At 41.8% G+C, this 12825-nt stretch overlaps 1 protein-coding gene across 1 annotated transcript; it reads right to left on the bottom strand.

The window, feature by feature from the left end:
- Positions 1-6947: 6947 nt before the first annotated feature.
- LOC127375271 (zinc finger and BTB domain-containing protein 47-like) lies at positions 6948-9268 on the bottom strand. Its single transcript, XM_051421292.1, has 2 exons — positions 8894-9268; positions 6948-8457 (listed from the first exon to the last, which is right to left on the bottom strand). The coding sequence occupies exons 1-2, from the start codon at positions 9183-9185 to the stop codon at positions 8177-8179; spliced, it is 573 nt and encodes a 190-aa protein (XP_051277252.1). The 5' UTR covers positions 9186-9268; the 3' UTR covers positions 6948-8176.
- Positions 9269-12825: the final 3557 nt, after the last annotated feature.

The following is a 12825-nucleotide window of genomic DNA, read 5'->3' as shown; positions in this document are numbered from 1 at the left end:
CAGCATCTAAACATAAAATGGCCTGTTTAGAACCTGTAGCATATTTATAATACATGATATTTATTAACCGTCTTGTGTTGAAAAAGGAATATCTGTTTGGAATAAACCCTGTTTGGTCTCCATGAATAAGGGGTTCAATACAGTGACTTAGTCTGTTGGCTAATATTTTAGTAAAAATCTTAAAATCCATGTTAAGCATAGAAATTGGACAGTAAGAGGCAGGGTTTGTGTCGTCTCTATCCGGTTTGAGTATTAGAGCAATGCCCGCATTATATAGTGTTGGTGGTAGTTTTTCTATCTCAGTGGAGTGGGACAGCATCCTGAGTAGGAGTGGAGATATCTGTCGAGAAATTCTTTTATAGAACTCCGGTCCAAAACCGTCTGGCCCGGGGGCCTTTCCACTAGCAAAAGATCTGATAGAATCTGTCACTTTATTTATAGTTACTGTCACATTCAGAGCCTCCCGTGAAGCCTCATCTAGTTTAGGAATGGGAACATTTTTAAGCCAAGAATCCACATCACCATCGCTTTTGACTTGTATAATTCTTGATAAAACTCCACGAAATGCTTATTTATTGATTTCGGGTGTGTGAGTATATCTCCAGCACCCGATCTAATTCTAAGAATAGCCTTACTATTTTGCTGCCCCCTAAGTTGACGAGCTAGTAGCGTGTGTGGCTTGTCCCCAAGTTCAAAATAACGTGTGCATAGACGGGACAATTGATCGCTGACTTGTTTTGTTAAAATTGTATTGTACTCATATTTAAGGTTAATAATTTCCTGCAGTGTTTGATTGTTATTGCTTTGTTTATATTGTGTCTCCAGTTGAGATAACTTGCTATCAATTTCAACCAATCTTGAGTTTCTTGATTTTTTTAGGGATGCCTCATAAGAGATAATATGACCCCTCATAACTGCTTTAAACATTTCCCATAAGTTTGAGTCTGAGGTATCAGAGGTGTCATTTGTGACTAAAAAATCGTCAAATTTACCTGACAAGTATTTACAGAAATCTGCATCATTAATTAAATAAGGACGGAGCCTCCAAGTCATTTGCTGCTTTTGCTGGTTGAAATCTAAGTTTACACTAACTGGAGCGTGATCTGAGACGAGAATATTGTGATATTTGGTGTCCAGCACATTTGATAGGAGCTTAGAATCTAGTAAAAAAAAGTCAATTCGTGAATATGAGTTATGCAATTTTGAAAAAAATTAATACTCTCTGTCTGTTGGATGCTGCAATCGCCAAATGTCTACAACGTTGGTTGAGGATATTAAGCTATTTAAAATGACTGATGCATTTGAGGGGCTTGATTGTTTTTTTGAAGATCTGTCCAGATGCCAATCTAAGATCGCATTAAAATCCCCAGCAATAATCAAATTTGTATTTGAGAGGCCTGGCAGTTTATCAAATGTTTTACGAAAGAAGCCTGCATTGTCAGCATTTGGACCATAGATATTAACCAGTGTGACATGTATGGAATACAACTAAGAATCTGCCACTGTCATCACTGATAGTTTTTATATGTTGAAAAGGTATGTTCTTTTTAATTATAATGGCTACTCCTATTAGGACATGGGGTCGGTTAGCGCCGTTAGGAGCCTGTCCACCCAGCCTGTGTGCACGGTCAACTTCTATGTGCTTTGGAAAATGTTCTTTCCCAAACAGATTTTCAATAAAGCTGGCCACAAATTCAACCGGGCGACTGGACTCAGCATTTTCAGGCAGGCCTATTATCTTAATGTTTTGGCGTCTGGAGCGTGCCTCGAGGTCCACAACTTTGTCTAGTAAGGCCTTATTAGCATCCCCCAAGTGTTTAGCCTGTAGCTCGAGTGCAGCTAACCTGTTGTCATGATCACTGGCCATTACCTCCACTGCAGAGAGACAAGAGGCGTGTTCTGTCAATGCAGCTTGGCTGGCCTGCAAAGACGCTTCCAGTGAATTGAATCTCTCGATCATTTTGTTTCTCATCCCGTCTATAGTAGAGAGAATAGCTGCACTTTCTAGCGTGGGACTAGCTACTAGCTCCGTTAGCAGGTCACCCTCATAAGATTTTCAGTTTCTCTAAATTATGTGATTTTTCCTCTATGTGATTACAGGTTCAGCAGCTCACCAAGCACTTCCAGCAATTGTGCTTGACAAGCACAGGTGGGCATGAGATCTACTATTAATCATGTTTCTGTGATGTCTGTACTGTGTAAAAATCTTGACCACTTCAGGATGGTTGGAGGCTTGAAAAATAACATCGTCCAAAATAATCAGATGTGTGGGCTTTCATCTTCAAAAGAATCAGGTAGTCCTTGAACAAATTTAATCTTTGTATTCATCCTTTGCAATTCACTGTACATAGGTTGAAAGGAGGTATAAATCCATACAATATTTTCCGGTACAACATTCATCACACGTTCACAGTTTTGTAATAAATTTTTTACAAAGTAGGTTTTCCCACAACCGCTGGGACCTACAATCAAACAGGAAAAAGGGAATATGAATCGGGTCTCAAAATCAATTTCCTCCATAACAGCAATGTCTGAAAAAAAAAGAAAAAATCTAGTTTTAATGACCAAAAGGTAGAGTTGTACCGTCAACAAAGAGACGCCTTTTGTCATACACCACCCTAAACTTTTTCCGGAATGACAAGTTTTTTAACACAAAGCCTCTTTTATCACAAGTGATTGTGTGCTGCGGAACTTCAATCACACCTTGTCTTGAATTTTGGATGTACCCCTCCACCAGTTCTCTGACGTTGTCGTGACACTCCTGAGTTTGTGTTATGCCCTTTACGCGCACAACTACCTTTCTCTTGGATCTAGTTTGGTAGGCGTAACTCTTGGGGCCAGCAGCTACAAACTCCTGAATACTGTCACCATCCAATTCATCGGTCAAATCACTCAGATAGTTACCCACTTCCAGAGGCGTCTCACCCTCCTTCACTACATAGATTAAGCTGTCTGTGTCAATGTAGAGAACTCTCTCTTGCAACTTCTCCAAACATTCGTACAGTTTGAGGCGTGCATGTACGGTTGTGAATGCTGCAACAAATATGTTACTCTGCTTACCAGGGGGATGTACACAGCTATCGCGGTATCTCCATCGTATTAAAGCCTTCTTGTTGGCAAGCACATTAAAGTAGTCAACTTCATATAAACCTGAAAACAAGAAGCTGAAAAATTCTTCAGGATCAGAGATGATGCTGGTACGATACAAATTGTCTCTCTGCGCAAACTTTCCCCAAAGACTGTTGAGGCATAGTTTGGCAACCTGTCTCTTGACGGGTTAAACTCAATCTTACCCGCATCTAGCAGAATACCCTGATGGATCTGGTAATCTCTGATGTACTTTTCCCTGCTCCCCTGATCTGTCGCCTCAGAGGGGTAGCCGGAAGCCTCCTGCTTACCCTTTAAAAAAGCATGTATGTAGTCTGCAAACACAGAGTCACTACTTTTGTCAAAGTGCCACACTTCTGTAATTTTACCCACTCTGTACCCTAGCTCCAGGGCCTTGTTAAACTCTACAGTGACCCACACACCCGTCAATGATCTCTCCTCATCACAGTGTGTACAGGTAAACTTTTGTATGATAAAACAGGGAAAAAGAGACCGCGAGGGGGGTAGACTGTGGCCTTGATTAGCCCAAAGTAGTCTCTGGGGTCCCCAAAATCTCTGTAGATGATGGTGGGGTGACCTAGGGGGTAAGAACATGCGCTATTTACATAGGGGTACAGAGAAGTGAAGTCCACGTAGTGCACTGTTTCACAGGGCCCCGCAGTGTGTCTCAACTTCAAAGCGCTCGTTCTACCGCCATAAAGAGCTTTGCGTGGGCTGAGAGGCTCTGGGAGCCCAAAATCATGCAGAATTTTTTTTACTGGGTCTTTTGATTTTTTCATCTCCGCCCAATCATGCTCTCTCATGACAGTAGGACGAACGTTGTACTCGGCCTCTAGCGTCTGCAGTCTCTGCTCACTATCAGTGTGCAGCTCCCCAAAGGTGACGCCTTTCAGAGGACATGTTCCTGTAGGACTAAAACACAGAGGACAACCGTGATAAAAACAACCGTGAAATTCCCAGACATGTTTTACACCATCGGTATATAGGTACGCTGGTACCTATATACCGTGTAAGGGCCAATCTGTTTCTCCCCCCTGTTTAGAGCATGCTGTATGAAGATTTTTTGTGTGTACATTACCCACTCTAACCACTGAATCGATGCTGTGGAGAATCTTTTACACTGCTGCATGTAGTTGTTAGGGCATGGCACAGCGAGTGTTTCAGGAGGCAGGTAGTGAGCAGGCAGGTTGGTGAGAAACACCTTCATTCAGAAAATGGTCTCTGAATTTAACACAACCCTTGAAGAGAATGTCAACATCATTTTTACAATAGCGCAGAGCTTCCTCCCTAAAGTTAAAGGTACCCTGACAGGCTTCTGTGTACCACCTGTGAAACTCTTCCAACTCACGCGCCCCCATGCGTTCCACACCATAGGCAGAGGGGGGCGGGTAGGGCCCAACATACCTAAGCTGTGTCTCTGAGCTGAATTTGTGTGGGAAATACCCCTTGGACTGGTCAGTAAAGCCTAAGGCTTTGGGCATAGCGCTAAGACGCATAGGCAGGAAAGAGAGGGAGTCTATGAATTTAAGTTGGTAATTAGGCTCCTCAAAACTGAGAATTTTACTCCCTGTCATGAGAATCTGCTGCGGTGCTACACCCTCTTTCAGCATACCCTGTAGGATCAGATAGCTGTCAAAGCCTCTAGAATTATGCGCTATAAAAACATTTTCCCTGTATTGGTTGCTCCTGAAATGCAAGAGAAAACGTTTAACACACTCTGCCCCGTAAAACACTTTTCTCCACAATGTCTTTGCACACACTAGAAAGGGTACATGCTCACCTTTCTTACCCACAAAGGTTTCAAAGTCATAAAAGATCAGATCAGGATGCTCTGTCTCCTTGAGAAGGGTTGAATGTACCACAAATGTGTTTTAGCGTCAGTCGGTAATTTACCCCCACAGATTTTGCACTTTGGGGTGACACAACGATGCACCTTCTTACTGTTGGTCATGTTGATGTAGTAACACAGCTGGCACTTTTGACATTTTTTCACCTGATCACATAGGCTAAACGTTCGCGTGTTCATAGCGCTCGGTTTTACCTCTTTATGTCTGGCGAACAGGAAAGCGAATGGCCCTTTCTGTGACAATCTGAACATTTCACAGGTTTGAGCGGCTGCGTGGGGCAGATGGGGTCGTTGCAGACCTGGCAGTTACCTTTACAACTGTGCATATAGGAGCAGTTAAATCCTTTGTAACAATAATTGAAGAAAAATCCAGTGCCCAGAAACGCTTTCAGATTTTTTATCCCATAGTAATGATTCTGCAGTAAAAATAAGAACAGAGGTCTGGAACGATCTGCAAAAGTCGCCTCAAAGTGTGAGAGAGGCTTGCCGTGGGTTGTTCTGTAAAACACCACAATTTTGCGTCCCAGAATCTCTTCAAATTTACCCACATCACTAAAAGTAACGGGTGTCTGATCATCCAAACCAACCTGATGCTGCAAATCCCTACTCATTTTCACACACTGGCTGTCAGTGAAAGTGGGTTCGAGTGTGTGAGCTAGGCTGGTGGCAAAGGAGAGACAATCACCCCTGTTCTCTACAACATACAGGTGTCGTCTTTTCTTGTCAACTATTTCACTATCTAAAGTTTTCTCCAGTTTACGTTTAGCACCCCCTGATGGGTTCTGTACAACCTGCACGATTAATTCAAGATCCTCATCATCAGGGGCGGATCTAGAAAAATATTTATGGGGTGGCGATAGGGAGGCAGGAAATTTTGAAGGGTGGCAACATATGGCAGACGTATATATACTGAATTTAATCAGTTATCACAGTTTGATGACAAATAGTATGTACACATTACAAAAGGGCATGGGCTGCCATTTACAAACTCATACAGACAAACTTAATCTCATGCAATCAATGTCTTGCATTTGAGGTTTCATGTGAAACAGTTCATATTAGGAATAAGTGACCATACAATGTGATCTCACTTAATAGAAGATAGAAGTATGGTAACACTACTGTAGGTGGGGCATTATCACAGGAAAGGCATTAAGGTAAAACACAGGTGATGAGTGGCAGACGTATCAGAGGGGAAGCAAACAGTTTTTGATTGTGTCAGAGAGGCAGTGTTGCAGGCAGCATTTGTACAAGAAGAAACTATACAAAGAAACACTTACCCATGAAGATCAATGGACTTAGCTGTACTAAGGTGAGCATAAATACACTGTGGAAATAAATGGGTCACAGCACTCAAACAAGGTACTGTACATCACTTTTATTGTTCACTCAGAACACACATTCTCCCTATTTGTCCCTCAGTAGCTTGAACAATTTTTTGACATTTTTCTACACCATTTACACCAGTGTCACATTTTAAACTTTTCTTTCTCACACTTTAGGTTTTATTAAAGGTGATATCAGATTTTCTCAGTTGCCAAAACAAAGATAAATACAGAAATTTAAAGTGCAGATTCTGTTGAGGTCATCATTTTAACAGCTTTGTAAAAGCTCATTAGTGAGCATAACATGAAGTTGTCATTCCTATAACAGCTGAATGCGGTGATATCTCATAAAAAACATCCTCGTATGGTTTCAAAAACTGAGTGAACTCCATTAGAGTGGTAGGACTCTCCTTTTCCCCCTTTTTTGTCTAGTACTCTCCTCGTCTGGTGTAACTCGTGTTTGAGATCCTCAATATTTGAATCATAAGCTTTAGCCAAGAACAGAACACCCTCTTCTCTCAAAAAAGTTGGACTTGACGGATTTAGTGCCTGGACACCCTGCATAATGTTACAATTTGTGTTAGAAAATCTTCTTCCTTTTTCTCCAATCATGTTATCCAGAACTGGATAGTACACAGAGACACAAAAAGTGTGTTTGCTATCTGGAACTACATGCTGTCCCAAGGTGGAGTGTATGAAAGTGTCCTGAAGCACCTTTATTGTCTGTCTTGGCCTCTTTGGTTTTCGCTGAGTTGTATCAATGTGTCACTCCACATTTCCTCAAATGAGGCTTGACTACGGTACTGGACCAATGTCTCTTTAAGTGCTTCAATAAGTTCAACAGCCTTAGCATAGTCCACTGTTTTAGACTGGAGCATGTCTGATAAAAATTTGGAGTCACTTTCTGAACAGAACAAGAGATCCAGCTAAATTCTGGTCAATTTGAGCCAATATCCCTCTTGCTTCAACAGCTTTTTGTGGATGGTTCTCAGATGCGATCTCTTCAAGCACCTGTACTATTGCAGGCAACCTGTCCATAACATTGCGAGATGCTATGTGCCTATAGGCCCAACGTGTATCACTTAGCTGTTAGAGTTCCCTTGGTGCACCAGCCATTTGTTATGTACATAAGACCCAGACATGAATACATACAGTCGTTCCAATAATGAGAAGAAGTTTCCTGCATCTGCCACACTTTTTACAGCGTCTACTATAACTAAGTTCAAGCAGTGTGCACTACAGTGAACACAGAAGGCATGTTTGGCTACTTCTTTTATTTTTGCTTGAACACCTGCATGTGCCCCGCGCATCACTGCTGCCCCATCGTAGCCCTGGCCTACAAGGTTGTTCTTGTACTCCAGCCCATGCTTCTCAAGGAGGCATATAATCTTGCCACTTAAGGCGGCAGCATCCAGGTGTCACTTCAAACTCCAGAAAGCTTTCATGAACCACACCGTTGTAAAAATGTCTCAGAACAAATGACATTTGCTCTTTTTTCTGAACATTTTTAGTTTCATCAACAATTACTGAAAACTGCTTGCTCGTTTTAACTTCCTGGATGATTTCCTCTTTGACCATTGCAGCCAAGAACTCAAGTATTTAATTCTGTATTGTTTGTTGTTCAAGTCTTTTTTCAATGATTGGGTTATGGTTACCTAGCAAGTCTAACATAGACAGAAAAACACCCCTTTTTTTCTGAGTCGAGAGACTCCCTATGACCCCGCTGTGCTATGTTTTCTGTGGCTGTTAGAACTAAAATTTCAGCTAATGTTTTAATGTAGTATTGATTTTCAGCCACCTGCTTCTTTTTTTGTTCATCCATTAGTCCAAACATTGAGGTATTTTTATCCATAATGTTCTTGTTCTCTGTCCATGCAAACATTGCATTTACATGGCCTTAAGATCTGGCATGAGAACAGAAACCACTGTCTTTCATTGTAGCCTTTTTCCAGTTACGATGACCCTCGAATGAGGTGAAAACAGTCCTTGGAGCATCAGTGAGGGAAAAATGCCTACAAGCAGAACAGTAAGCTGCATCTTTGGATTGTGAGTATTCTAACCAGGGATGAGATTTGTACCAGTCGCTGCGGAAGCTTCTCCTGGCTCCTCCCTGGAGGGTCTTAGGGAAACTCTCACGCATTGGCTGCACTGGCACCTCACACCTGGACTTGGATACGTCTAGAAGATGGAGGGGAGGAAAGATTGAAACTGCATTACATCTGAACTAATTCTACAATATAACAACTAGTAAAAACATAATCAATGTGGAAGTGTCATTGATAAGTTATAACCATCAGACTGTGTTTAACACACACTAACATAGCCTGGGAGAGTATTTTTAGGTTCATTTGTTTCATTTTGGAATTTAATCTGAGCAATAGATCTAAAATACATTGTACACAAAATATTAAAACTCTGTCCCCATCTCATCACACTTTCACACTGACAAGTTTCCCCAATTATTCATATTTAAGCAAACATGAATATTTATATTTATTTGAAGAAGTCTAAGCAATGTCTCTTAAATACACCTTATAGCAAAATGTCCGTCTTTGTCATTTGTTGTTCATATTCATATGTAACTTAGTTTACTATGCAGCAACAGTTTCCATACCATGTGGACCAGCTCGACTGGAGATAGTTGGTGATGGCTCAGACACTCTCCTTTCCCTTTCATTGTCTGAGCCCTGCACGTTATCTTGTCTCTCGCTTTCTCCCTCCTCATCTTGGTGATGCTCTCCCTCCTCCATATCTTCACCGCTGTGGTGTTCTCCCACCTCCTCCTGTCCCTGGTCGCCTTGGCCTTGTATTCTCTCTCTATCACGTTTCTGTTGCCCTTCTCTCTCTCCTTCCACCTCATCTTCGTCTTCTCTCTCTCCTTCCACCTCTTCTCTCTCTCCTTCCATCTCTTCTCTCTCTCCTTCCACCTCATCTTCTCCGTCTACCTTGCTCAGGTGTTTTTATTTCTGTTGTCTTTCTCTTTGGTGAGAAAAACTATGTATGCTACCTTTCCTCTTCATTTCTGTAAAATTCAAAGTAACTTTACAATGTTTTCCTTGACAGACGTTGAATCAATATTAGCTTTTGTATGTATAGTTATCGAAATAACGTTCTTCAACCTGATCCTTATCATCTCAAAATCAGCATTGCAACTATGCACGCACTGTGCTCTCTTTATAATTTATTTTCTTGATAGATAGTTAATAAGTTTTTACCTCTTTCCTCCCGTCTCTCCTTTCCTGGCGACTCCTGGCTCCCTCGCTTCGCGCCACTCAGTTTTTCAAACAAATCAGTCTCTTGCCGGCCACTCTGACGTTATCTCGTGCTGCATTCACTGCAGTCGGACATTGGAGATTCCCGCTCGTAAATGTCAAATGCCGTAACTTTTCTTTTAATTTGTTGCTGCCAACTGGGGTGGCAAGGCTTTCTTTTAGGGTGGCACTTGCCACCCTATGCCACCCCGGTAGATCCGCCCCTGCTCATCATGAACAATGTTATTGTTAGATTGCACTAACCGGTCAAGCACCCCTTCAAAAACTGGCAGAACATTATCACCGTCATCATCTACAACTACAGAGACATGTTGTTGTACATTTTCACCCACCACCTCCAACTGTATCACATCATTACGGCTAGCCAACTGTAAAGCATCGTCCGACAGTTCTCTAATTCACATCTCTATAAAATGCTGCTATTTGGGTACGTTTCCCTGAGGGGGCACCGTGAAGATACGTCTAAATCTATGTGTGTTAAAGTGGCCGTGCGAGGTATCTCCCATTCCTCCGTCCTCTCTAGACACACCCCTCTCTTCAACAGAAGGACCCGCCTCATTCAGACCCCCACCCTGTTGCAGAGCGGGTGGAATCTGTAAGTCTGAATCTGCAAATGACTCATCCTGGGTGGATTCATTTTGATTAGAAAAAGATGGCGACAGATTTTGGTTTAAAAGCAGGAGTGCATTGTCAATGGTTTCAATGGGGTCATAACATTGTTGTCCAGATTGGTCTACAGAAACATCTGTTTCTGTAGGAACCTGGTTTAAAGCCCTGAGAGCATTGCGAGCGTTTAAGCCCTTGAAAGGGTCATTTTCAACAGGAATTTGATTTATATGAGCGATTGCCAAAGCCAATTCTTCATTCATTTTTATTTTATTTATTTTTTCAATTAAAATAATACCTTGCCTTTAAATTTTTTCACATACGGCAACGACTGAGGAAATAAAAGTCTGCATGACTTGACAGAGTAACACTATGGTGTTCATGTGTTGATTGTCAGAGGTTGTTGTTGGTCCACTCCCAGGCTGGACTCCTCCTACAGCAGTTTCTGTAAAAACAAAGATGATAAGAAAAATTTAACTCTTAAAACTTTATGCACACCAATGTAGTCTATGTGTATATATTCACATTTTATTTATTTTCAAACGTACCTTCAAATAGTCTTCTGGCACACAGTGATCTTCCTCAGACACTAGACGGTGTCTCGGGAACCACGAGAGGTGTGCGGGGTGCTGGTGACACAGACCGGCTTGGAAGAGTCTGAGGTCTCGGGGTTGCTAACAGGTAGCGGGGTGGAGGTACTGCATGGACCTCAGCCACTGTTGTGACAGCTTGGGAGCCTGTTGAGGTATTTCATAACAAACATGTTTTGTTAACCTGTTTCTACGCATGCGTGTGTGAAAACACTGTGTATGCAACCCATAAGAATACGAGACGTCATCACGGCGGATGACGCTATAGACACGGTAACGTAATGATTGATTCATTTGAACGCTGGAGCGGCAAGGTTCAACAACCACCCCTTAGATGACTTAAAGCTCAAAAAACACACAAAAAGGCTTCAAATAGTAAAACATTAAAAGTTCTCACCCGGCATGTCTGGTGATCCGTCGGCTTCAGGATCCGGGGTCCGCTGTTGGTTTGCTGGCGCTCGCACCTCTGCAGCGGGGCCTCTGGCGAAGGATTCACGACAGCTGTAGGAGCCTGATGCACACTACCGGGGCTGAGGCTGTCTCTCCTCTTTTTCTGTACCGGTGTTGCAGGGTCTGCAGCCAGGGTACCCTCTTCACAAATACCCCCAATTTCTCCGTGAAACACACAAGGATGTCTTTTCTGTGGTGTTTTCGACCGCGTCGGCAGAGATTCAACACCGGTCCTCAGGTCTTCTTCAACCCGTGTTGGGTTGATGGATACCGGGGTCCGATTGGGGATCTGCAAGGCTTGATTTTCGGCTTCTTGAAAAGATTCTTAGGCATTTCCATCCCAAATGTCCTCCAGACCGTCACCCAAATCTGTAAGTAGATTTTCACCGTTCATATTAGCGTGTTTTTTTAAAATAGAATTAAAAAAATTAAATTTAAATAAAACAAAATGTACCTAATCACACTCTTGACCTTGTTCTATCATATGGCATTGATATTGAACATTTAATGGTCTTCCCACATAATCCTTTCCTATCTGACCATTATTTAATAACTTTTGAATTGAAGATCTTAGTGCTGCATTTGACACCATTGACCATAATATTCTTTTACAGAGACTTGAGCATCAAATTGGCATTAAAGGAACCGCACTAAGCTAGTTCAAGTCATATTTATCAGATCGCTCGCAGTTTGTACATGTTAACGATGAATCTTCAATAAATACTACAGTTAGTCATGGAGTTCCACAAGGTTCTGTACTTGGACCAATACTATTTACTTTATATATGCTCCCTTTAGGCAACATTATTAGGAATCACTCCATTAACTTTCACTGTTATGCAGATGATACGTAGTTATATCTATCAATCAAGCCCAATGAAATTAATCAATTATCTAAATTACAAACATGTCTTAAGGACATAAAATCCTGGATGAGCTGCAATTTTCTGATGTTAAACTCAGAAAAAAAACTAAATTCTTGTTCTTGGCCCCAGAAACCTTAGAGACTCACTGTCTAAAGATATAGTTACTCTAGATGGCATTAACTTGGCCTCTAGCACCACTGTCAGGAATCTTGGAGTTATCTTTGATCAGGATTTGTCATTTAACTCCCACATAAAGCAGACCTCTAGGACTGCCTTCTTTCATTTACGTAATATTAGAAAAATTAGACACATACTATCACAGACAGATGCAGAAAAACTAATCCATGCATTTGTTACTTCAAGGCTGGATTACTGCAACTCTTTATTATCAGTTTGCCCCAATAAGTCCATTAAAACGCTCCAATTAATTCAGAACGCTGCAGCACGAGTACTGACAGGAACTAGAAAAATAGAACACATCTCTCCTGTACTAGCTTCTCTGCACTGGCTCCCTGTAAAATGTAGAATAGAATTTAAAATCCTCCTCCTCACCTATAAAGCTCTTCATGGTCAGGCCCCTTCATATCTTAAAGAGCTCATAGTACCCTATTACCCCTCTAGAACACTACGTTCTCTGAATGCTGGGCTACTTGTGGTTCCTATAGTCTCTAAAAGTAGAACAGGAGCCAGAGCCTTAGGTTACAAAGCTCCTCTCCTGTGGAACCAGCTTCCAGTTGTGGTTCGGGAGGCAGACACCCTCAC

The sequence above is a fragment of the Dicentrarchus labrax genome, unplaced genomic scaffold (assembly GCF_905237075.1).
Source record: "Dicentrarchus labrax unplaced genomic scaffold, dlabrax2021, whole genome shotgun sequence".
NCBI lineage: Eukaryota > Metazoa > Chordata > Actinopteri > Moronidae > Dicentrarchus > Dicentrarchus labrax.
This window is presented reverse-complemented; position numbering and strand designations above follow the sequence as displayed.

What these genes read in the sequence shown, in the direction of transcription:
- LOC127375271 (XM_051421292.1), bottom strand. Translation starts at nt 9,185, where the DNA reads ATGGAAGGAGAGAGAGAAGAGGTGGAAGGAGAGAGAGAAGACGAAGAT. An exon ending in CAGTCGAGCTGGTCCACATG is followed by an intron (nt 8,458 to 8,893) that starts GTATGGAAACTG and finishes TCCATCTTCTAG; the next exon opens with ACGTATCCAAGTCCAGGTGT.